The sequence below is a fragment of the Populus trichocarpa genome, chromosome 15 (genome assembly GCF_000002775.5).
Source record: "Populus trichocarpa isolate Nisqually-1 chromosome 15, P.trichocarpa_v4.1, whole genome shotgun sequence".
NCBI classification, from domain to species: Eukaryota; Viridiplantae; Streptophyta; class Magnoliopsida; order Malpighiales; family Salicaceae; genus Populus; species Populus trichocarpa.
Genome location: NC_037299.2, coordinates 10,625,818 through 10,649,541, shown reverse-complemented (window position 1 = coordinate 10,649,541; position 23,724 = coordinate 10,625,818). Strand labels below are relative to the sequence as shown.

The following is a 23,724-nucleotide window of genomic DNA, read 5'->3' as shown; positions in this document are numbered from 1 at the left end:
AAAACATGCTTTAATAAAAAGGTAAAAAAAATCATCTATTTTTCATCCACACGACGTCGTCAGGCAGACAAAGAAGAGCTAGTCATCAAGTAAAGATGATCTGAATAATTTTACTGGCATTGAGGAGAAAAAGATGGAAAGAAAAGATGATATATCCAACGACACCGTTCTGAATGGGATTTGTTAGGAATTGACAAGCGTTTTGGAATCAAAATTGTTTTAATCCCAGGGGTTAACTGCATATTGAAATAAAAGGGGGAGAATGTTGAGCACATCTCTTACAATTCTCGGGGGGCAGAACTCCCTAGTTCGCAAAAACTTGAGCGAAAAAAAAGGAAGAAATTAAGCAGAACGCAGAGGGTCCATTTTTTTTTCCACCTCATGTGAGGATCCAACCCGTGATGGGCTGATTATCATCAAATTCTGACATAATCCGCAGGGTGCACGAAACATAAAACTTCAATTCCTTTGCGAATAAAAAGCAAATTGATATGGCAATATGTATTGCCGTGCTGTGTTAGATGTTACACAAGCGAAATGGCCAAGAACTTGCACTGGTTTCAGTTCAGCTGTATAGATCATCCTCATCGGCAGCGGTAGTTGCTGAAGCAAAAGGATCTGCAGCTCCTCCATCTGCAGCATTCTCAGGACGGTCTGGAAACCGGAACTCAGTACCAAATCCGCGAGATTGCTGCAAGGTCTGAGCAAAAGATTGGTACTTCCTGATGTCTGCATCACTGACACTTCGTCGTGCATATTTCATTGACTCCTCAAAATGTGCTGCCTTTATTTCTGGGACCTCATCAACATCATCCTCTTCCATTGCTTCGGGATTCTCTTGCTTCCTTTTCTCCTTCTCAATATCCTGCCATCCCCAAAAGGTTCATGAAGAACAAAAATACAAGTAGCGACTACAAGTCTTTGTCAAAGCCTTTTTCATTGACTATCTTCCCATTTTTCAGGTTAGTTATGAACAATCAGGCCCACTAACAAAAATACTCAACACAAAAAATTTTAACGAAATAAAAGCAAAATTTAGGGAAGGCCAACCAAAATGAGAAACATATTGTTTAAAAAGCCACAAGGATTAAAACATATAAATAGACTCAACTTCAGACACCAGTTCACACACGCCTGAGTGCAGTACAGGCTCACAAATCGATTAGACAAAATAAGAACAGAACTTCAATGCAGGTGTGCTCGTTCAACTTAAGGATGAAAAATAAGAATTCAAATGAGACTCTTACCTTCTCAATATTTTCTCTAATGGCATATTTGCAGGCACGTTGACAAATTTCAGTGATATCAGCACCACTAAAACCATTAGTATATCGTGCAAGAGCTGTCAGGTCAACATCCTTAGAAACAGGTGACTTCCGCAAACATGCTTTAAATATCTGAAGACGGGAAGCCTCGTCCGGAAGAGGAATATAAATCAACTGGTCCAGACGCCCGGGCCTAAGCAATGCTGGGTCGATAATATCTGGCCTGTTTGTTGCTCCAATGATAAAAACTGTTTTCTTTGCTGTCATGCCATCCATTTCCGTCAGAAGTTGATTCAAGACTCTATCAGCAGCACCCCCAGCATCTCCTACAGAGCTGCCACGCTGTAAGCAGGAAGAAGGGAAAAATAAATTAACAAGATACAGATAGTGTACTGGACAAAAGGAGGCACTGGTGAAGGAAGTAGGAGAATATTTTTACAAGTATACAAGTTTCTAAGTACAAGTAGGAGCATTTTTCACTGAAGGTTAAAAGCATGCATACCTGAGTAGCAATGGAATCAAGTTCGTCAAAGAAAAGTACACATGGGGCTGACTGCCGTGCTTTGTCGAATATCTCCCGCACATTTGCTTCACTTTCTCCAAACCACATGGTTAGAAGCTCAGGACCCTTGACACTAATGAAGTTGGCCTGGCATTCATTAGCAATTGCCTTTGCAAGTAGGGTTTTACCACAGCCAGGAGGTCCATAAAAGAGAACACCTTTAGAAGGTGACATGCCAAATTTCTCAAACTTCTCAGGATGCTCCACTGGATATTGGACAGTCTGCCATCAGCCAGAAACAAGAATTTATATAAATAAAACCCAAGAAATAAGGAAGATGAAAAACTGAAGTACGTCTAAAATATATTTCACGTGCAAAATATTAAATCGAGATAAGATGGCAAACCTCTTGAAGCTCTCTTTTAACATTCTCCAATCCACCAATATCCTCCCATGAGACATTAGGAACCTCCACAACCTATCAACCAGGAACATATTTATGTCATTCTCAGGAAGCATATAGAAAACCCATCACACACACACATACATGTTTGTCATTCTCAGCAATTTATGACAAACATCAGTAAGTTAATCTAAGAAAATACAAGAAGAATTTTCCAGTAAGGATTGAGCGGAAACCAAAAAAGATAAAATTACAGCTAGGGCATCCATATGCTCCACCACTATTCTGGTCAAAGCATTCAATTATTTCATTCAAATTTCCTCAAAACAATTGATAATTAGCATGTTTAAAAGCTTGATTTGTTCAGAATTGGGCTAAGGGACCACTTCCTCGGCTGCTTGGGAGGGCTATAACCTCTTGTTTTTTACTTTTAAATGGAAGTTGTGCATTTAAAAAAAAACATGTAGAATGTGTGGAAGCATTGTTCAGAAAAAATCTCTTAAGAGACAAGACACATAGTAGGAAACCAAATAAGAAAACCAGACTGAAAAATTGTATTGTAAAAGACTCACTGTTTCACGCAAGGCTGATGGATTTGAAGTTCCCAATGCAGTTCGGAAGTGCTCATTAGTCACAGCCATTGAGTTTAACACCTCGGCATCAATTGTGTCATCCTCCAAATCAATAACATCCATTTTCTCCCTAATACACTGAAGAGCTGCCTCAGTACAAAGAGCTGCAAGATCTGCACCAACATAACCATGGGTGTCCTTTGCAACTTTTTCAAGATCAACCTGGAATTAAACGTTAATTCCACAAAACCATGAGTTCACATTGTTATGCAGAATAGAATTTAGCACGAGAAGCAGTAGTTAAGAGACTCACCTCTTCAGCAAGTTTCATATTTTTAGTATGAATTCTGAGGACCTCCAACCGTCCAACTTCATCTGGCACACCAATGTCAATCTCTCGATCAAATCTCCCAAATCTCCTCAAAGCTGGATCAATGCTATTGGGCCTATTGGTAGCCCCCATAACAATCACATGTGCCCGTGACTTAAGGCCATCCATTAAAGTCAAAAGTTGTGAAACTATACGCCTCTCCACTTCACCATGAGTCTTTTCCCTCTTAGGAGCAATAGAATCTATCTCATCGATAAAAATTATGGATGGTGCATTCTTTTCAGCTTCTTCAAACGCCTTCCTCAGGTTGCTTTCACTCTCACCAGCCAGCTTTGACATTATCTCAGGACCATTAATCAAAAAGAAGAATGCCCCTGTCTCATTAGCAACAGCTCTTGCAATCAGAGTTTTACCGGACCCAGGTGGTCCATACAGCAATATACCTTTTGGTGGTTTCACACCAATTGATTTGAAAAGCTGTGGGTGTCTAAGAGGAAGCTCAACTAGCTCACGAATCTGAGCCATTTGTTTCCTAACACCCCCAACATCATCATAGCCCACTTCATTCAATCTCTCTTCATCCTCGCGTTTGATGGGCTCTCCTTCACAAAAGATCTCGGTATCTGGTGCCACAACACAGTATTCACCAGGGTCTGTCTCAATTACTTTGAACTCGACACTGCGCATGCCACCCCTGACAAGGAAAAGGTCATCTTTCCTAACAGGGCGGTAAGATTCCAAGAAATATGCTGTTGAAACACAAGGAGAGAGAAAAGATCATTAGAATAAAACATAACATTGTAGAATCACCTGCAACACAAGACGGGGTGATTGCCAGGGGAAAAAAAGGTGCAAACTTACGCTTCAAATATGCATCAAAAAGATTGCCAGTAACACCCTCAATAGTGTCATCAATAGGAAGGATATGAACCCGCTTCCCATACTTCACATCAGGACATTGATGGACAGACACAACATCACCAAGACGGACTCTAAGATTAGCCCTGACAACTTTGTTCATTCTGATTTTTGGTTCCTCACATTGTTCCTCAGCAAGAACAATGCAAACAGTGTCTCTACGCTTCTTTCCCTACATTACAACAAACATATTTTACAAATTCTCCAGAGTAAAACACAACACCTTATAAACCCACTGAAAGCCAAAGTTACCTTAATTAGCACAGTGTCACCACGAAAAAACTGAAGCTTCTCCATTGTAGCAGGATGCATAGCAACCACAGAGTTATCATCATTGATCGCCTCGTCAACAACAAGACGATTGGGAGACTTCTTTCGCTCTAAAATCGCAGTCGAAAAATCTTTCTTACCACTTTTCCTATAATTATTTACGCATAAACAAGTTTGGTTACCGCACAGTAAAGACACTAAATCAAAACCCAGTAACCAAAAACTCAATGATCATCTAGTGCAACGAATTCATTCTCGATTCTTTCAAAACACAGTCAAGGCAAATAAGCTCATAAGAATAAACCAAACAAGTCACAACAATCATTCTTCGAAAAAAGAAACAAAAAACCTCATATATTACAAAAGTTATGGATTTTTCTGATTACTTGTAAACAAACTAACAATTACATCATAAACAAAAGAAAAATGTAGAGGAAACATACGGGTCAGTGGAAGAGGAGGGCTGGCTAGAGCTTGGATCCTCCATTGATTTTGAGATTTTGCTAGGGTTAATGAAATTGAGAGTGGTCGTCTTAATTCAAATGTTCGATTTGCCTGAATTCTTCTCTCCTTGGGGGGGTGAATATTTATATTATATATTTGCAGTGTTGGAGGTGGACTGGAAATCCAATCACATTCGACCATCTAGTCATGAAACCTATCATATTCCTCCACGTAATATAGACATGCCTTGCGCGTTTGGGCAAGTCCAAATTTCATTGGTAAATAAAAAATAAAAATGTTAAATTAAACTCTTAATTAAAAAGTAAATTAAAAACTGTTTATTTGAACTTGTTTTGTACCCTTTTCTGTATTTGGTTTTGTTTTTTTTAAATCAACAATTATTTTATTGTTGTTGTTTTTCTAAATTTATTTTTTAATGTGCAAAAATGTAATGGTTACAATATTATTTCCCTGTAAATATATTATTTTTATTCCTAACAAAGCAACAAAAATCAAATTTACTCTTTTTTTTAGTTTAACGTGGGTGTTCGGGCCAACTTGCGTGTATCTCGACTAATCACACGGGTCCTGAAGTTAACGACCATGTAAGCTTCTAGTGGTCATCATATGAGCAACCACAAGGCTTGAATCTGAGACCAAAAAGAGAGCAAACCTCTTGATCTCAAATTCTTATCACTAGGCCACCATCTAGATAATTAAATCAAATTTACTTTTATATTAGGGACATGTAGCATCTTATTCAAAGTTACTATCTTGCTCGAAGTTAATTTTATAAGGATTTTGTTTTTATCAAGAATATTTGTAGTTCTCGAGTTTCAAAAATAAATTGAAACCATTTCTTCTCCAATCTCAAAAAATGTATAAATGAAGAATAATTATTTATTTATATATGTGTGTCTAGTGGCACTAGATCTCCCACCCAATTTTTCTCATAACTCATTATATTAACCTGAGAAACAACCACAATAATGATGTCTTCTTCCTCAACCATCTATATCTTAGTTTTAGAAGGATTGTTATTTCTCACTCTATCTCATAAGTTAATTAGATTTCTTTTCCAGTTGTTTGTTAATTTTTTTTTGTTCATATGATTTGTTTACAAGTTAATTAGTTTTTTTTTTCTTATAGTTATAATATAATTGGAATTGAAACAATAACACGTTCTTCAAAAGAACACACTATCGATGGTGAAACAACTGAGACTGGGATCTAAATGAAATATTCTTAATACTATAAGGGTTTAAAATGCACTTTACCCATGGTTTTAAGACCTTTAAAATCTAGTCGTGGTCTAATTTTTGGTTTAATTAAGCAATACAAGAATGCAGTTCAGGGTTTTGGGGCTCTGAATCAATGAAACACAGGGTGTGAAACTCTGGGGCCAAACTGAAAGAGAAAGGAAAATTAAAGAAATGGGTATCGAAATTGGAGGGTCAATAGAGAAGGTGAATGGGAAAGAAATAAGTTATAATGAGTTTGTGGAGAGATATTTAGCGAAGAACCAACCAGTTGTTTTAACAGGTTTAATGGATGATTGGAAGGCTTGCAAAGATTGGGTCTTTGATAGTGGAAAACCCAATTTGAAGTTCTTCTCGACTCACTTTGGCAATTCCAAAGTTCAGGTAATTTACCTTCTCAAATTTCACTTATTCTTTTACATATGTTGTTATCATACTGGAATAAGAATTCTGTGAATTTTTGAAGTTTCATTTTTTATTGGTTTTGTTTTGTATGTTTTATTGGGTTGGTTTCTTTGGGCTTTTTAGTTGATATGTTAATGTAATGGGAATGTTGAAGCTATTCTTTTAATGGTTTTTTTTTGCTTGATTCTGCTAAAAAGTGCTATATTGGTTTTGTTATTGCTCTTAGGTTGCTGATTGTGGGACTAGAGAATTTACGGATCAGAAGAGAGTAGAAATGACTGTTTCTGAGTTTATTGACCATTGGATTGATGCCAAAGAGTGTGGTGGTGCATCAAATTCATTTCAAGAGGGTAATGACAAGTTAGTGCTATATTTAAAGGACTGGCATTTTGTAACGGTACAAGTTCTTAAGTTTAGTTTCTCTATATGTTTGTTTATTTATTTATTTGCATTTGGGATTTTAGTGTTTATTATGTACTTGACAGAGTTACCACGTCTGCAAGGATTCTGAGTGTCAAATGCATGAATTTCCATGAGTAGAGGCATAGATGAATGTTTTAGTGAATTCTTAACGTATATTATTAGCATCAATAAGCCACAAACCCTTTGTGATTGCTCTTTCAAATGACCAGTTTTGATTCTATGATTGACACATACATTTTAATTATGAGTGAAAGCTTTGAAGCCTTTACTCCAGTAGGGTTCATAGCACAGAAGCAACTTCTAAAATGGGAGACTCTACAGAGAATGGATAAGTAAGCAACGACGGTAAAGATTAGCCTGTTTGTGGCACTTGCTTAGTTGTTTGAAGGCTAAGGAAGCTTCAGAAGATAGTCTGTTGTCAGATTGACTCATGGGGTATTATAGGGTTGTAACGAGCAATCATTTTGGGCATCTATCACATTGGTAACTGTCTCATTCTAGAATATGACTTTTTTTTTTTCTTGTCAATCAGAATACAATCAAATATAGAACCGACCAATCAAGGAATGTGGAACCAATTGGTTTGTGGTGAAAAAATAATAACTTAAAGGAATATAGTAGTCATTATATATACTACAAAAAACTCAATGCATGTATTTGGGTGAGTATTTTGCCATTTCCAACTCCAAGTTTACTTGGCTCTCCCCATTCCCTCTATTCATGGTTTAAAGTTTTTCTTTTGCTTAGCAAGGCAAATAATTGTACATCATGTCAACTTTATATGTTAAGAGTCACTCCAAGGTGCATATATTGAAGCATTAGTAGTGTGAATATCTCACTTGTTCTCTGCTCGTCTTTGCTGTTGATTCTCAGGAGTACCCAGAATATGTAGCATACAGAACTCCTCTGTTTTTTTGCGATGATTGGCTCAATCTGTATCTCGACCATTATCGCATGCATAATGATTCTGATACTTGTCAAGAGAATGATGGAATAAGTTGCTCTGATTATCGGTTTGTTTATATGGGAGCAAAAGGTCATTCATTGATGTCATGAATCCTCTACCTTTTCTTGTTAGATTAAATATCATTGTAAACATATTTTTATCTCTGGTCAGCACATACATTTACTTTCCTTTTTTTTTTGGTTGAATGTTAACCTAGACATTTTCTTTCCTTTTCATTTTTTCAGGATCCTGGACTCCACTTCATGCTGATGTTTTCAGGTCATATAGTTGGTCAGCGAATGTGTGTGGGAAGAAGAAATGGCTTTTTCTACCTCCTTCTCAATGTCATCTTGTTTTTGACAGGTATGCATAGACATCCTATTTATGGATTTGAAAAACATGCTATTAAAAGAGCACACCATGCTTAGCTCTGGTTGTGGATTGGAATCAGGACCTCTGTCTTTCAAATACTGTCTCTTGAAATGGAACTGTCAGTTATGGTACTAGATGAAATTAAAACACAACAACAGCATCCATCTTCTTTAGTTATATGGGGCTTCGATGGTTGATGGATTGGTTCTTGTCCACATGTAGGCTGTAGCCTAGAGTAAACAATAACATTGACCTTAGCAATTATACACCTGTGTGCCACAGCAAATTGCAAGTGGCAACTATCTGGCTTGCATGATCTTTTCTAACAATTTCTTACCTGGGAAACTCTTTTTTAATTATAGAGCCCTGCAACTTAACACTACAGAACAGAGCATCTAAGTATGTATGTATTGTATGAATATGTGAATGATTACAAGGAACTTTTAATTTCTACCTATTTTGTTTCATAACTTCTTTTCTCTTGAACCTCCGTTCGTATTTTGATTCAGGGGCTTTAAAAGCTGTGTTTATGATATTTTTGATGATGCTAGTGAAACAAACTTTCCAGGTTTTAAGAAAGTAAGTCGCTGGTCTCAATCTTCAGATTGTTAGCTCCCTAAAAGACACTCTGTACTTATGTTGCCTGTGTTTTCATGTCATGGGTGTAGGCTCTCTGGTTGGAGTGCTCTCAAGAACAGAATGAAATTATCTTTGTACCTAGTGGATGGTATCATCAAGTTCATAATATGGTACCTTACTTTCTCTTTTATGTTTCAGCTAATTATTGATGATATGGATATATAAACATGATTTCTTCATGCTTAATTCCCTTCTCACAGCAAAAAGCTTTTGATATTCTAGAAACATCAGACTGCTTCTTGATCCAAATCATATGGCTTGTGAGCACAACTCCAGCACGTTTCTATTTGCATTTTTGCCTTATTTTTACACTATAGCAAGTTAGGCTGGAGCAGTGTGAAACTTGCTTGCTGTAATGTTAAGAGTCGTGGGCTTGCAACCACAAGGTTGCATGTTTAAGTCTATAACAACACTTTTTGACAATTTCAGAAAGGTGGGACTGCCTCCAAATCCCCTGAGGACACTTCAGTACAGTCATGACCGGTTATTGTCTTGTTTATTTAGTCTTCAATGGATGTCAAATGTGACTTAATCATTCAGATTTGATGGACACTGCATTTTAACATAGGACTATTGTTTATTTGTGAGTTTATTAATTGTTTTCTTTATTGAAAAATATTTACAAAAAATGATTTCAGGAAGATACAATTTCAATAAATCACAACTGGTTCAATGCGTATAATCTTTCATGGGTGGTAAGTACAGCAGTAAAGCCAAATTATTCATTTAGGAAAAAATAACTTTGAATAAAATTAGGGAAGCCAACCTTGCCCCACTAATTTCCTCATTCCTTTAGTTGGATTTGCTTTCGAGAGACTACAAGGAAGCTAAGGAGTACATAGAAGACATCCGTGATATCTGTGATGATTTTGAAGGTCTATGCCAACGCAATCTTGCTGCTAACACAGGTAAACTATTTGTAAGAAGAAACATACTAGTACATGCTTGTTGGAGTCCTTTTGACTTTTATAACAGCCTTTCTTCCAATTCAATGGTCAGATCACCTGTGCTATTAGCTTTTTATTTTTTTTTGCAAAATGTTATCAGGTTTATATCTAATCTGCCAATGTGACTAGCTGCTACTGCAATGGGCCAGAGGAAATTATTGATTCAGTTCACTTAAAAAGCAATAGTAAAGTACTCCCGTGAGAAATAAAAAAGGTTTTGGCCAAGTAGGCCTACAACAATAATTAGCAAGTAACAATAATTCCACCGTCTTAGTTGTGATCTGATTTTACGATGAAGATGGTTGAAGAAAATAGGGCTGGAATGAAATTCCTATAGTGCTTTTCAAAACAGGGAAGTAGGTTAGTATTTCATCATAGCGTGGAAATGTTGGCTTCCAAGGAAAAGCTCCTCTACGTTGTCTTTGCTGCTGGAGTCCAAACTTTCTTTTCTTTTCTTTTCTATTGGCATGAAATAAGACCTGCATTATGGGGTATTTTACACGGTGCAAGTCATCAAGTGTCCAAGTGTTGCCAGCTCAATGTAGGCCTGTATAACTTGAAATATACTCTATCCCCAGGTTCGGTAAGTGGGAATCAGGAAATATGGCATCTTCAAAGCATGGTATGAAATTATTCATCTATCCAATGCTTGAACTGGCTCAAAATATTAATTGGCGTAGAAGATGAATTTCTTGCTGCAGCAATGACTTAAAAGAAACATTGCCGAGCCAATGTCTACTACTATTCTTGATTTGATTGGAAATAAATGGCAAGATATCTAGTGGGACATATTTTTTGGATGCAAGATTCAATTGTAAACTTTTATTATGTCCATTGCATGTGATAATGCCAATTGTAGCTGTAGAAGATGCCTGGTGAGGTTATCTAAATCTTACACTGTTTACTAATGGTTGTTTTTAACAGGAATGAATTTTTCGGATTTTTTTATCTTCCTATCTCGCTTCTTCTCGGCCAATATCCTCCAACTCTACTGTCAACTTAGAGAAGAAGGAATTTCAGTCTGGAGTTCGTCTAAAATGGCTAAGCATTTAGTTTTTAATTTAGCATCTATACGGAGGATTGCATTGAAATTGACAAGCATGGATGTTGTAGCTGGAAATCATGGCTTCTTCTTGGATCTGATGGAAACGTTAGATGATCCCAATTTTCTTAAACTGTTCATTGATGTGGGCAGAGCATATGGGAAAATACACGAGCAACAGAATTGTAGTTGTGACACAAAGAAAGCTTGGATGGTTGAGTTTTTAGACTACAGCTCTCATATACGCAATCCTGAAGATTTTGTTAAGTTCATTGACTATTCTGTAGCAAAACTCAGTGCTAGTTTCTGTGAGGAAAATCTTTTGTTGTCTGGATTGAACAACTGGCCGCTCTTTGAAGATCAATGATCAGGCCTGACAATTTTCTCCTCTGGGAAACCAAAGCTAACTATTGGTTCTTAAGACCTATTGAGAGAGGTCCATATTGACCTTATGCTGCATGCCAATATGAAAGACCAGTAGGAAGTGGAAATTCTTGCTTGCAAAATTAGGAGATGAAGACGAGATCATGATAGCCCAATTTGTAAACGAAGAACTGGGATGAATGTACGTATCTTGATACAATGTAGCTAAAGACAGGGAACTCAAAAGCCAAAGCTGGTTATCACTCACGGTCATCAATACTTAGATGTCAGGGGAAAATATTCGTTCTTTTTCAGTTTTTCTTCTTTGCATCTCTGTAATTTTTACGTTTTTGTAATGTTTAACCTCTCAAGACCACAGCTAGAATTAATCAAAGTTTGCTGTAGTACGTCTTAGTGGGAAGCAGAAAGTGAAAGAACTCGATATTTTTCTCTCTACTTTATCTCATAATTTCCTTTTCTCAGTGGTAAATGGTGCATTGTCTTGTAATAGAAGAAAGGCAGGCACGTGAGAGACCAGCTTTTGTCCACCTTTTGCTTTTCTTGGTTTAGCCCCACATAACGCTGGTTTCTTTGCTTTTCATACATTTCCAGTTTAAATCAGCCTTGTCATTGCAATCTTAACAAAGCATCCTATTTCTAGCCAACGCTTGTTTTGCCAAATTCTTCATCACCTTTGATAATTGTAAATAAAAAAAACAGTGCATTAGATTGTTATAGTTGAGGATCGGCAGAGAGAGAATTAAAGAAAGGGGTTGCTAGCTTGACTTTCTAGAGGAAGGACGTCTGTCTAGGAAGGGCTAGGGCCAGAGGTCTTTCCAAGAAATGGCAAGGGACAGAAGATGTAGTAGAAAAATCGAAAATCTTACAATATAGTATTTAATCAATGTTAGCTCAAATCCATGGCTGGAGAAGAGGACAAGCTGCAGTTAACGGTGCTGTCTTTGACTAATTTTATAATGGCTACTCGGTTACATCATACATTGTTGTATTTTATTCCATTCCCCAAAAGATGAATTGCACGTTAGGATATTGTAGTACAAAGAGAAGTCCGTTTGGCCTGAACTTTGCTTTCTTTATTAATGCTCCCACATGCAATGCCCTGAAGAAAGGATGGATGTATTGCCTATAAAAAGGAAAGTGCATCGAAGTTTCCTTGATACAGTGCGGGCTTTCAAATTGCTAGCAGCAATGCCTTGTGGGCAGATGGCCATTAGCGAGCCAATTGCCTCTTGCAAGGTAGTTAAGGGAGTCTCTGCCATTTGAGGGGGCTCCAAGCCTCTTTCCTCCTTTTACCTATGATTTTTAAAATACTTTGTAGGTATTAAAAAAAGAGAGTGCAAGAGTCAACGGACAGCACACAACCTATTGTTATTGACAAATTGTATTTCCCTAAAATATACATAATTCCCAGAAGTCGGATTCTCCTGTTAGGGAAGAAAGAAAAAAAGAAAAGAAAAATCCCCAAAATTGGGCATATATATATATTTTTTATATATATAGAAAAATAGAGTGTAAAATTGCCTGAAATACAACTAATTACTTAAAAAAAACCCAAAATTACTAGCTTTTACTCTCTATCCTATTTCATTATCTTCATGGACACCTTACATTCCTCCCAGGACCTCCATAGTAGAAGTAAGTCCCCCAAACATTGTTTCTGCCTTGCCTTATATTATAACAGTTTGGATGATCAGCCAAGAGATGAAGATTTGTTAGAGGCAGCAAATTATTATCCCAATCCACAACTTGCAAGTTTCTAAAGTAGGATGCTTTTCCAAATCCTTCGTCTGCAAAATGACCACTGCCCATCTGTGTTGATGTGTGGTACCCCGCTGATCTCGAGTTCACAATTTCCCCTCCGAATTGTACCATGCTTGCATGACTTCTCAAGTGACTGAACAAAAATGCTGGCCAATATCCCACCAGGAGTCCTGATCCATATTCCAGCCACCAGTTCCCATGCTTCGGGTCCTACATCAATATATATTTGTCCATGTTAGTACTGTAAATGATTTGTGTGTATCATCACCTCAAGTCCTCTCTCTCTATATATCTCACAATGTGATTGATCACATACTTGGCCAACACGATGAACTTTCCTTGTTAGCCAAATTGTCCTATCATGGAGCGTTAATTACAACACAAGTAGAAATTTGTATACAGTAAACAGAACAATAAGACAGAAAATGCAGATGAAACACAAGAGAAGAAGAAACTCTGTGGCTTTACCCTCTAAGACCCTAAAGCCAGTTGGGGTCGAGCAATTAAAGACACTAATAAAAAAGACATCAAAGAAAAGTTGACCCCCCCCCCCGTCTAGGTAAAAACCCTTTGACAATTAAAAATAAAAGAAGAGATCATTACAATTTAATAATCAATAGTTACTGTGCCTGATGATGATGCTTTGTTTCTCATTACAAGGAAGCAAAGTATAAAGTTTACCGAGTTAACTGTAAGAACTACCTTCAAGCTGAAAGTTTCATGCTGTAGAATCAACTAAAATAATGCACTACTGTAGGCGATTCTCAACAACCATTCAGCGACCAAGAAAGCTCACCTTCCAAACCGTCAAGCCAATATCAAATTGCCTGCCATTGTAAGATGACCTTGGAGATATTGCAGCTCCAATGGCAATCTTGTTGTTGGTTTGGACAAATCCAGAACACAGCAAGTTATAACATCCAGTAGCTTGGTATGCATCGGTCTGCGAAACCATCAATTCCAGTAGGCACTAGTTCACATTTCCTTAAACTATGGAAGGAACTTAAGGGTTAAAGCCAAATAACAAGACTTACTGTCCAGTACGTGAAGAATCTAGGATAACCGTCTCCATATAAATCTGGGCTAACCTGAAGATACATGAAGATATTCTTAGAAACCCTATGATTGAGACCATTTTTTGAACATGTTCTAGAGTATGAAGAAAATTCTTGCCTGCCAACCGGCTTCTATGGTATTAAGATCATTGCCGAAAGAACCAGAGATGACCCAAATTTGTGACAAGCTGAATTCATATTCACTGGTTACTTGAGGTGACCAAACATTTATGCTTGCCTTTGCTCCAAAATACTGATCCCCATTAACAAAAACAACTGCATGCTGTAGTAACACATAACATTATCAATATCAATACTAGGATAATTCTATAAGCACATGTAGAGCATTTTTCAAGGTCCATTACTTTTTTTGTCCTTTTTCGGTGCAATAAATAAATGTTTGTAACATATGGCAGAGTGCTCTGTAATTTGAAACAATTTCAGCATTTAATGTCCTGCCACTCTTTTATTTTGTTTTTTTTGTTCACCAAGTCATTATTCACTGTTTAATTTGGGAGGAAAATTAGTGGAAATGAAATTAGCCCTTTTAACCAAAAAAAGAAAATAAGTCGTCTTTTTTGGTGGAGAATAACTAGAAATGATAGATTTTCCAGCGAGTAATGACTAAGATTATGGCTCAACAAATCCACAGAAAAAGAAAAAGAAAAATGACCCAGGAAGATGTTCATCGAATGACGAGCTCATCATTTTTTTCTGTTGAACAGTTCCACTAATGATATTGCTTTAAGAATATGCAATTTCTGAACTAACCTCATGACCACTCCCTGTTGAGTCTCGTCTTACATGCCTTCTTAATTTTCTGCCAAATCTGTTAACAGAACTTGCTCTTAAAACATCTTTTACTGTGGTTCTTCTTATTGGAACAGTTCCTTCAGGGCATGATTCACCTGAATCTGTCCATAGCTGGTAGCTCTCTGCCACTGTCTCTCTTGTTTCATTGCTTCTTGGTCTCTCTGGTGGATCCTGAATCAATGTAAATAGATCACAAAGATCAGAATCATGAGATTTTCAAATACCAACAAAACATCAAGAAGGAAAAAAAATCTGGAAAGCAGAAAAATTACCAGGGGTTTCTTTCCTTTAAGCTCTGGATGGTCAAATGCTGGTTGAAGATGAGATAAAACACAATGTATTACGTCACCATCAGGGCTCTAAAGCACAAAAACAAGGAGCCAGATCACTAAAAAGCTTGAACAACAAAACCAGGGAAGCTCAACTAACATTCCAGGGAAAGAAAAAACTGAAAAGTCAAAAGAAAGTAGCACCTGAATTGTCTTGACCGCAGGCTTGTTGATCTTCTTGAGATAAGCATTGGCTCTCCTTAGTCTCAATACCTCTTTACTTGGCCTGAAAGTTTGATTGGCTAATAGCCGGCTACCGGAATCCGACACAAGAGCTGGTAACGACAAGGCAGGAGAAACAGAAGAAGCAAAAACAAGGAGGAAAGCAACAAAAATAGGTATCATTGGGTGAGTGCTAAGAGAAGTAGAAGCAGCCATTTTCTTGGAATGTCTGTGTCGTTGTTGTCTCTGTATTGTTGTTGTTTTTATTGCAGAAACAACTACTGTTTGTATACATTGGGGTTGTCTTGTTGTGTGAAGAATACAAAATGGCTCAAAATTCTCGAGTTTTGTCCAAGGAAATGAATCTAACTTCATGTCAACAAAATCGAATCACTCTTCAAAGTAAGAAAACTGCAGCTGGTTTGTTCACTAGTTCACCATTTTCCAATATATATATATAAATATAAACCCACACCCACTTTCTCTCCTCTATCTCAGATTCTATTGTCTTGGTTTTGTGTGGACTGTCTGACACACAATAAACTTCAGGCAGGCTTGAGCTTATTAAAATAGACCACCTAGTTAGTTGGGCAGACCTGTACTTTAGTAAAAGTTTTAACCATAGCAGGTTGTGGTCAAAGTAAACAACTATCAAACTTTTTTATTAACAAGCCAAGAATTGGTGTATACATGGTAGAGAATATCCATGCATTTCTGAAAAAAAAAAAAACTTTGAAAAAGAATTACTGCCGTAATATCAAACTAGCAGTAAATCTCATGAGATGGATCTAGCAGCGTGTTATTCCCTGGTATGATTCCGAGGAGGGAAAGAAAAGAGAATCACACATCACCTTTGGTTTCAATCTTGGACCTTCTTTTTTGTTTTCCTCCTTCTATTTTTTTCTTACCAGGTTAAGCAAAGGTTTCCAATTATGTCAAAAGTGGGCATCACACTTCATTCTGTTTTTCTAACCCTGTCTCCCTTTTTTTCTAACCCTGATGAAATGTTCTTAGTGGATCATTCCACTTCCAGGCGGCTTCAAATGTCTGCAAGTAGCTGGTATGATCACTTAGCATTGTCCCAGTAGATTTGTGATCATATTATGCTCTTTTTTGGAATATGAAAGGTGGGGATTCAACCACTGGACTTACTCAAAAAGAAGGAATTACTCATTGTACTGTTAACATTAGGCGTGGGAAAATTAATACAATCATGGTTTATGAAATTTTTAGTATAATTTCAATTAAAAGAACTTGAAATAAAACTCGGTTTGGTTTAATTTCGACTTTAGAAATCAAAACTAAAAAATCCAACTAAACTAAATCAAAGCGGAAAAAAATCACTAAAAACTAAGGACTCATCAAACTGAAACCTGTTAAGAACAGTCCAACTCCATGTTGCTAATTTGATTTTAAAAAAAAATCGGCCAATTCAGTTATTCAATTCAGTTCAAAATTAAAAAAAAAAATCAATTTAATTAGGTTTTTTGATCCAAACCGAATTATTTGAACCGATGATAATCCTTCGGTTAACTTTGCCACCAAGCGGGAAAAACATTCACAGCACATCTTTTGTGATTTGGTGGGCCGAATGTTAGAGAACTCATGATGATGGATTATATGGTTCATAACGAGTAATCCCTTTTGACTTGATATCAAATTATGGACAATGAAAGAGGTCGTTGTGATGATTTCATGGTAGACCCGACCAACTACTAATACTTTACAGAACCATATATAAAAGCCAAGTTAATTAGCTTCACTCTCCTACCCTTCTCAGCTACTTCTACAGGCACATCTCTGCTTATTAGTGTTCAAAACTCTGACCTTCGACCACCCTTGCTTTGCAGGAGTGCACCAGTCATGGTAAAATGTCCAAGCAGAAGCTACTCCACCCATCATCTGGTTTGCAAGACCGATTTCTGGTATGAAAAGTACCATTGAACCTGGAATATATGTGTATATGGCACACATTATAGTTAGGTGAAAGAATTTCGGATGTTGCATGCACGGGGGACCTATCTCTTTAATCACCAGGCCAGTCCCCTTGATGGCAATGGCATCACCATCTATGTCATGTGATGTCATGGTCAATTAACCATGGCAGACTGTGATTAACTTCAAATCTCTGTTAAAGGTGAAACAAGGATTGATACTGGCCAGGGAGTATCACACGATAGTGGGGTCGAAGTGCTCTGTTGTCGAGTTGCTCTAAGAAATCCTCCTATACTGTCTCGTTATACTATTTAATCTCAAATTAGCATGACATCCTACATGATTAAAGCTAATAGTTACAGGATTTAGAGGAGTAATCAGAAGATGCTGTACAATTAGTAATTAAGTTAATGTAATGTAGGCATGCAGCTTGAAGTAAAGTGAACAAAACATGATTATTTTACAGCCTTGACATGGAGTATAGGAGCATAAAAGCATGGGCCCTTAGCCTGGTTCTCTTTATAGAGTTCTGGGGTATGGTGCTTCCCACTTTCAAATACTTCGCTTTAATTGCTTACTATCCTATACTTTATTTCTCTCTTCTTTTCACGTACACACACATCCATCCACCCACAGTCACACCCACCTCTGCAAGAAATAAAAGAAAAGAAAAACTGGTGAAGGATATTGGTCCACTGATGGTCACTCTCGTAAGAAACAACTGGCGGTGAGATTATTAAGGTATTTGAGTGGGAGCATGCTCCTTTGTAAAGTTGATCTAAGAGAATAGATTCCATCCCCACAATCCAGAAAGAATGTGCACAAGACTTTTTTTTTCTTAAAAATAAAATAAAATTGAATGGAGCTATAACATGTATTGTGTGGATACATCATCTTCTTAAAACTTGTGTTGGTGGCATCCATAAAAGGGAAAGGTATTTTATGATGTCTATTGATTATTGCTACTAAATAGTAAGGCTGCCAACGCCATGATTTTTTGAAAGGAGAAGAATAATAAATAAATAAATAGAAATTCAAAGCTCACATGAAAGTAAGGCATGAAATGGTGACTTCATGCCTCAAAAACTGCTACTCTCAATACACTGAAGGCTGAAGCAGGAGCTTGCAGTGAAATACCTTTTTTTAAGCTCTCGTTTCGATTTCTTTTTTCATTCCTGTGCTAGTCCCCAAATAGGCTCCAAGTATTAAACAACAAACCAATAATGAACACATAATTGGGTAGTGATGAGGGTTCTAGATACAGCAATAAGCTATTTAATTAGTTCTGTGTTTTTTAGGCCACAATCACCCATTTTGGTAGCACAACTGCAATGTGGTCCTAGTAGAGAAATGTTTGCCTCAGCAATAAGTAATGTGCGAATTGAGCAAGACCACCACATCTTAGAGCCTACTTTTGATGGATGAAGTTGAAGAAATGGGTCATCTGTTGCGGTTGTGGAGACCATGTGTTGTTTTCTCAGTGACATAAAATATACAACTCTTTTCACTGTTTTTGGGGAAGAATTAGCTGAAAATATTGTAGCTTTCTAAAAGGTAAGCTAGAAAACCTTTCTAGCAAGAATGGACATAAGCTTTGGCCTTTGGGAGAGTATCACATGGCTATATAGATATATATCATCAATGATGGTTATAGCCTTGGTATTGTTTATTGGTACACTTTCACAATATGGCTATGTGGGTCAAAAAGTTCTTGTGATAACATTATTCTCAAATGAAATGGATAACTAAGAAACTATACTTGGAAATTTCAGAAACAATCTGCTCAATCAACCAAAGTAGTCATTAATTTCAATAACTTTTGCCACCATATTTGACAATTTAAATGAGGCAGCAATGATGCTTAGGATAATTGAAGGAATTCAAGGCTTTTATTATGAAGCTATTCGACAAGTTCTGTCCTATTGCTCAATCATGGATGGGAAGTCATTTCATTTCACTTAGAAAATGTTCTGAGATAAGACTGTCTTGCAAATAGAAAGAACCAAGAGGAGAAATTAATGCACAGTTGAGGTATAGCCCTTGATAGTCAAGGCACCAATCTAGTGATGAGGACAATAATCTCCACTCTCAGCACCAGCAATCCGTCAGATATAGCCATTTGTGCTGCAAAACTAGCCACTATTATTTAGAATCACGAGTTAGATCATGATGAGCTCAACAAGTTGATGCCTTTTTACAGCTCAACTGTACTTGGTTATAGTTGGTAGGTAGGAGTTCACTTTCTATAACATAAATGATTCATAACAATTCTGCAGGTTCTTAATTTACTTGGATTTCCAAATTAAATTCAGACTAAAAATTTGACCAAAATATGCGATTTCACTCTCCATTTGTTTGTTTGTTTTGGATGGATGTGGTCTGATTTTATTAGAGTTGAATTGTCAAAGGTGGGGATCAAACTTGAGACCTCACCCCTCTTGCTTATGCAAGGGTATCTCATAGAAGTCTTGATGTTGATGCATAGAACAATCCTGAAATTTGGAATGATAAAAAAGAAAAGTAGCAAGAGCAAGAATTTGATTCTTCATCCACCATGGTCTCTATCTATCTTTGAATCCTTTTTAATTACGGTCAATAATAATGCGAATCTCTTCTAAAACCAACGGTGGATTTCATCACAAGCAAGGTATCTTGTTCAAGCTTTGTGGAATTGAAGAATTGGAAGCATCTTCACATTCTTTCGCGATGTTCTTTATGCTACTTTGATTAAAGCTCAATAAAAGAAAGGAATTATGTATGTATTTGTGTAGTCGAATGTCTGAAAGCAATAAATTCTCTTGTCAGCAAGATAAATGCCTGAACCTTCGTCAAGAACTTGACATTCCATTAGTATCTTTAGCAAGTGATCTTACAAATTTCAAAGATACAGTTTCAGAACTCCACATGGAATTAGCCTTGGAAAATTAAAAAGAATCAAGTAGAGTCTAAATTTCCCTCTCTTGTTCCTTCCTTTTCGTTAATTTTTGTTCTTTGAGGAATACTGGTAGATAAAGCAGAATGTCATGGTCAATGAGGGAAAGTTCAAGAGCAACGAGAGAGGTTTCTTTCAATGGAATTGTTCGACGTATGGTGAACCTCCCTAGGAGTATTGCAGGGGGGTTTTATAGAGTTATGGGTCATGGCATAGGTCGCATAGGAATAGGAGGTAGAAGAGATCAAAATCCAATACCAAACTTCCCATTGCAACCTCCTCAAGAGCCCCTCATTGCACCAGAAGAGTGGACCTTTCTATCCGTTTTTGAGCAGCAATATGGCTCAACACATCCTTTCTTTTATGCTTGCCAATTCATGGAAGCCTTAAAGACAGCAGAAGATGAGCACAAGTTTATGTTCATGTATCTTCACTCTCCGCAGCACCCTTTCACTCCCTCTTTCTGTTGGGAGACTCTATGTTCAGAGTTGGTGGTCCAGTTTCTTGATGCTAACTTTGTTTGTTGGGGAGCACTTGCTGATAGAGGAGAGGGTTTGCAAATGGCTGTAACATTGCAGCCCGCAAGCTTTCCATGTTGTGCAGTAATAGCTCCTGCTGCTGGCAATAGCATAGCAGTGCTGCAACAGGTTGGTTGGAATTTGAAGTTAAATTTATGCCCTGAGAACTTTACTAGATTATTCAAATTTAGGTGCATCCTCTTTATATCTTCTCATAGGAATATAGAGAGTTATTGAAAAAGAAAAAAAATAAAAAAAATATATATATATAATTGATATCCTAAGTATTAGATGAAATATATAGCTACTAGTACTAAAATTCCACAGTTTTATTGGTACTTTTTCATAAATTGCATATTTGTGATCCACTACTAGCGATGGTTTAGGACTGAATTGATTTTGTTTTAGATGGAAGGGCCGATTTCCCCGGCAGAGCTGGTTGAGATTCTGCAGAGGACAGTGGAGGAGCAAGGGTTGGCATTTGGCAATTCAAGAGCAAAGGAAGAGGAGACAACAAGAGCAAAGGCCAAAGAGGAAGAGAGAAAAGGCGCGAGGGCCAAAGAGGAAGAGAAGATGAGAGCAGATCGTCAACTAAGAGAAGAACAAGACGCAGCATATCTTGCAGCTCTAAAGATAGATAAGGTGTGTGCCTATATGACATTAAGTTGAACTTTTAAGGCTAAAATTAAATTGAAAATGAACCATAATTTTCTCCATTATAGGAAAAGGAAAAACTCAACAGCCTGCTTCCAGAGAGGAAATTTCAGAAACCAGCTGATTCTTCAAATAAAGCAAATTATGAAAAGCTAAGGCAGAATGCAAGTCAGAAACAGTTTGGTAAATCAAAAGAAGCTTCTACTGTTAGAGAAACAGCTAACGGGTCCAAAGATTCTCAAGCAACACAGGTATTAACATCTTCAATTTTGGTTAAACAATCTTGTTCAGTGTTTGATTATCTGAGTATAATGATTCAAATACTCGATGATTTTTCAGATTCTGATAAGGTTTCCAAATGGTGAAAGAAAAGAGCAGAGTTTTTCCTGCTCAGATAAGATCCAGTCGGTTTACAGATACATCGATTCATTAGGGCTACCAGGCGTTGGCAACTACAGATTAATCTCAAGCTTTCCTCGAAGAGTCTACAGTGTTGATCAGATGGGAATAACTCTGAAAGATGCTGGCCTCCACCCTAAAGCAACCCTTTTCCTGGAGCTTCTTTGACACTACATGTGTCGAAACAAATCAAGGAAATTTACTCAGGATTTCATATATGTCATGATGTCTTTATGACAATTCCATCTCAATGATGCGACTTACTAATTACCACCAAAAAAAAATCAGATATTGGATCATTTTCATGATTGACCAATAGACCTCTTCTAAGCTGAGGTCCACTGCGATTTGGTCCTAAATGACACCATAATGAAGTACAACAACAGTAGTTGATTACAAGAAATTACTGTCTTTATGGAGAAAAGTTTTCCAGGAGTGAATTTCAATAGCAACGGTAGGTCCTAAACCACATTTTGTATAGAACTCGGCGGCAATGTTCAACAGTCCATGATGTTTACTGAAACTAGACAACTACAGTTATTAAGAACTTAGACAATAAACTGTTGTTGTTGTTGTTTGTTCCTGTTAGACATCATGAACAAGACTGGAACGTGGAAGGAAGTTCATATCCTATAAACCTTATGCTTCCTTCAAAGATATGAATCTGATACGGTGAGGATATATCACTGCATTCATGTTCTTTTCTCTGCCTAACTGTGAAATAATCATCTTAATTTAATAGTTTAAACTGTTAGATAAAGTTTTAAAATATAATTTATATTATTCTATAACACACACCCTCCTTGCACAAGTTTATATTACTTTATGCTTAATTTTTATCAAATAAATGAGATAGTAAGATTCAAACTCGTTACCGCTTGATTATCAAAACTCTAACATTTTAATCTAATAGCTTAAATTATTAGATAAGATCACAAAATATAATTTATATTTTTCTATGATACTAAACTTCCAACAGTGTGAACCAGATAGCAAATCAAGGGCATGAAGACTGGATTTGACTACAACGCAAACTAATGACATCTGGGTCAAATTTCTCTGGAAGCATATTTCCAAGACATGATTTCCATGGTGGAAACTTAGATTAAAAGGGCTGAATTCTTCTTGAACCTACTTGGAAAAAGTGAAAGAATACAGTCATTGGAAAGTGAAAGGAATTGCTTAGTGGGTAGTTGCTAGATATCTCCTCTACAGCCATTGGGAGAGAATAAAATAACTTCACGAAAGGTCCCAGATTGAGAATATATATATGGATACATAACATGATGCCTCTGTCAAATATTGAACAGAATAAAAGAAAGTGGCATGAACAGAAAAATACTTGTCTTGAAAGTCAAGTTATGATCGAGATCTAACTTGCAATCATAATCTTGACATTCTGCTCCCAGGATTTTCATCTTTAGACGCATAAAATCTTCTCTACCACCTTACTTTTGTCTAACTGATGAATTCAATGGCGCATTTAAGTCAACAGGTTAGGATTTGGAGCCCAGTAACTTCACACCGACATGTATTTACTTTATTCCCTTATCGTTTTCTTTCTCCTCAGGCATTGAATGATGTGCAGTGATCACCAAGCTCTTAACTTGATTAAGAAAATGGAGTCTGTATCACCAGAATATAGCTTATACCCTTGTATTTTATTGACTGTCACCGTCACCGTCACCGTCACCGATCTCCAAATAAGAAATCAATGCCCTTTCCGTTGTTCTCCTTGGCACAAGCTAACGTGCACCCTAAGCATTCTCTAAATGCTTTTATTGAACTTTATTTATTATTAAATTATCAAATATTTGAATAAAAATAAATGGTATCGATTGTAAACATTAAATAAATTTTGTTTTATAATATGGTCCAGTCTAATCATAATTGGGTAATGAAAATAACAATAAAGAAACCCTCCAGAGAAATCAAAGAAGCTCACAAATATGTACTGTTGGCGCGGCATTAATTACATTGGAAAACAACATTCTTGTCTCACAATAAGCATGCGAATTTCTGTGGGCCCAAAAAAAAAAAGAAA

The 23,724-nt window shown here is 36.8% G+C and overlaps 4 protein-coding genes across 5 annotated transcripts; 2 read left to right on the top strand and 2 right to left on the bottom strand.

The window, feature by feature from the left end:
• Positions 1–200: 200 nt before the first annotated feature.
• Positions 201–4,865, bottom strand: LOC7453784 (cell division cycle protein 48 homolog). Its single transcript, XM_002321582.4, has 9 exons — positions 4,705–4,865; positions 4,244–4,409; positions 3,935–4,163; positions 3,056–3,822; positions 2,743–2,964; positions 2,174–2,245; positions 1,768–2,049; positions 1,248–1,607; positions 201–865 (listed from the first exon to the last, which is right to left on the bottom strand). Exons 1-9 carry the CDS (start codon positions 4,746–4,748, stop codon positions 566–568), a joined length of 2,442 nt encoding a protein of 813 aa, XP_002321618.2. The 5' UTR covers positions 4,749–4,865; the 3' UTR covers positions 201–565.
• Positions 4,866–5,712: 847 nt separating this feature from the next.
• LOC7457758 (arginine-specific demethylase JMJ20) lies at positions 5,713–11,583 on the top strand. 2 transcript variants are annotated; one of them, XM_024585896.2, is made up of 9 exons: positions 5,714–6,348; positions 6,596–6,766; positions 7,666–7,828; positions 7,984–8,101; positions 8,620–8,689; positions 8,779–8,859; positions 9,388–9,444; positions 9,546–9,657; positions 10,621–11,583. In XM_024585896.2, exons 1-9 carry the CDS (start codon positions 6,139–6,141, stop codon positions 11,103–11,105), a joined length of 1,467 nt encoding a protein of 488 aa, XP_024441664.1. In that variant the 5' UTR covers positions 5,714–6,138; the 3' UTR covers positions 11,106–11,583. The 2 variants fall into 2 exon arrangements, with proteins under 2 accessions (XP_024441665.1, XP_024441664.1); XM_024585897.2 differs by lacking the exon at positions 7,666–7,828 and having other exon boundaries at positions 5,713–6,348; positions 6,596–6,719.
• An 887-nt stretch (positions 11,584–12,470) lies between these two features.
• Positions 12,471–15,792, bottom strand: LOC7453783 (uncharacterized). The gene is made up of 7 exons (XM_024586093.2): positions 15,225–15,792; positions 15,024–15,110; positions 14,710–14,922; positions 14,057–14,221; positions 13,918–13,971; positions 13,680–13,826; positions 12,471–13,093 (listed from the first exon to the last, which is right to left on the bottom strand). The coding sequence occupies exons 1-7, from the start codon at positions 15,615–15,617 to the stop codon at positions 12,716–12,718; spliced, it is 1,437 nt and encodes a 478-aa protein (XP_024441861.1). The 5' UTR covers positions 15,618–15,792; the 3' UTR covers positions 12,471–12,715.
• A 3,955-nt stretch (positions 15,793–19,747) lies between these two features.
• Positions 19,748–22,381, top strand: LOC7453782 (plant UBX domain-containing protein 10). The gene is made up of 4 exons (XM_002322144.4): positions 19,748–20,756; positions 21,036–21,269; positions 21,350–21,532; positions 21,621–22,381. The coding sequence occupies exons 1-4, from the start codon at positions 20,196–20,198 to the stop codon at positions 21,846–21,848; spliced, it is 1,206 nt and encodes a 401-aa protein (XP_002322180.1). The 5' UTR covers positions 19,748–20,195; the 3' UTR covers positions 21,849–22,381.
• The last annotated feature ends 1,343 nt before the right edge of the window (positions 22,382–23,724 follow it).

Excerpts from the sequence above, each read along its gene's own strand:
- LOC7453784 (XM_002321582.4), bottom strand. The coding sequence starts at position 4,748 with ATGGAGGATCCAAGCTCTAGCCAGCCCTCCTCTTCCACTGACCC. Across the intron at positions 2,965-3,055 it reads ATATGAAACTTGCTGAAGAG|GTTGATCTTGAAAAAGTTGC; the intron begins GTGAGTCTCTTA and ends GTTTAATTCCAG. Across the intron at positions 1,608-1,767 it reads TTGATTCCATTGCTACTCAG|CGTGGCAGCTCTGTAGGAGA; the intron begins GTATGCATGCTT and ends TCCTGCTTACAG.
- LOC7457758 (XM_024585896.2), top strand. The coding sequence starts at position 6,139 with ATGGGTATCGAAATTGGAGGGTCAATAGAGAAGGTGAATGGGAAAGAA. Across the intron at positions 6,767-7,665 it reads AGGACTGGCATTTTGTAACG|GAGTACCCAGAATATGTAGC; the intron begins GTACAAGTTCTT and ends GTTGATTCTCAG. Across the intron at positions 8,690-8,778 it reads ACTTTCCAGGTTTTAAGAAA|GCTCTCTGGTTGGAGTGCTC; the intron begins GTAAGTCGCTGG and ends TCATGGGTGTAG.
- LOC7453783 (XM_024586093.2), bottom strand. The coding sequence starts at position 15,617 with ATGAAGTTAGATTCATTTCCTTGGACAAAACTCGAGAATTTTGAGCCA. Across the intron at positions 15,111-15,224 it reads CTGCGGTCAAGACAATTCAG|AGCCCTGATGGTGACGTAAT; the intron begins GTGCTACTTTCT and ends TTTGTGCTTTAG. Across the intron at positions 13,827-13,917 it reads GATTCTTCACGTACTGGACA|ACCGATGCATACCAAGCTAC; the intron begins GTAAGTCTTGTT and ends ATGGTTTCGCAG.
- LOC7453782 (XM_002322144.4), top strand. The coding sequence starts at position 20,196 with ATGTCATGGTCAATGAGGGAAAGTTCAAGAGCAACGAGAGAGGTTTCT. Across the intron at positions 20,757-21,035 it reads GCATAGCAGTGCTGCAACAG|ATGGAAGGGCCGATTTCCCC; the intron begins GTTGGTTGGAAT and ends ATTTTGTTTTAG. Across the intron at positions 21,270-21,349 it reads CAGCTCTAAAGATAGATAAG|GAAAAGGAAAAACTCAACAG; the intron begins GTGTGTGCCTAT and ends TCTCCATTATAG.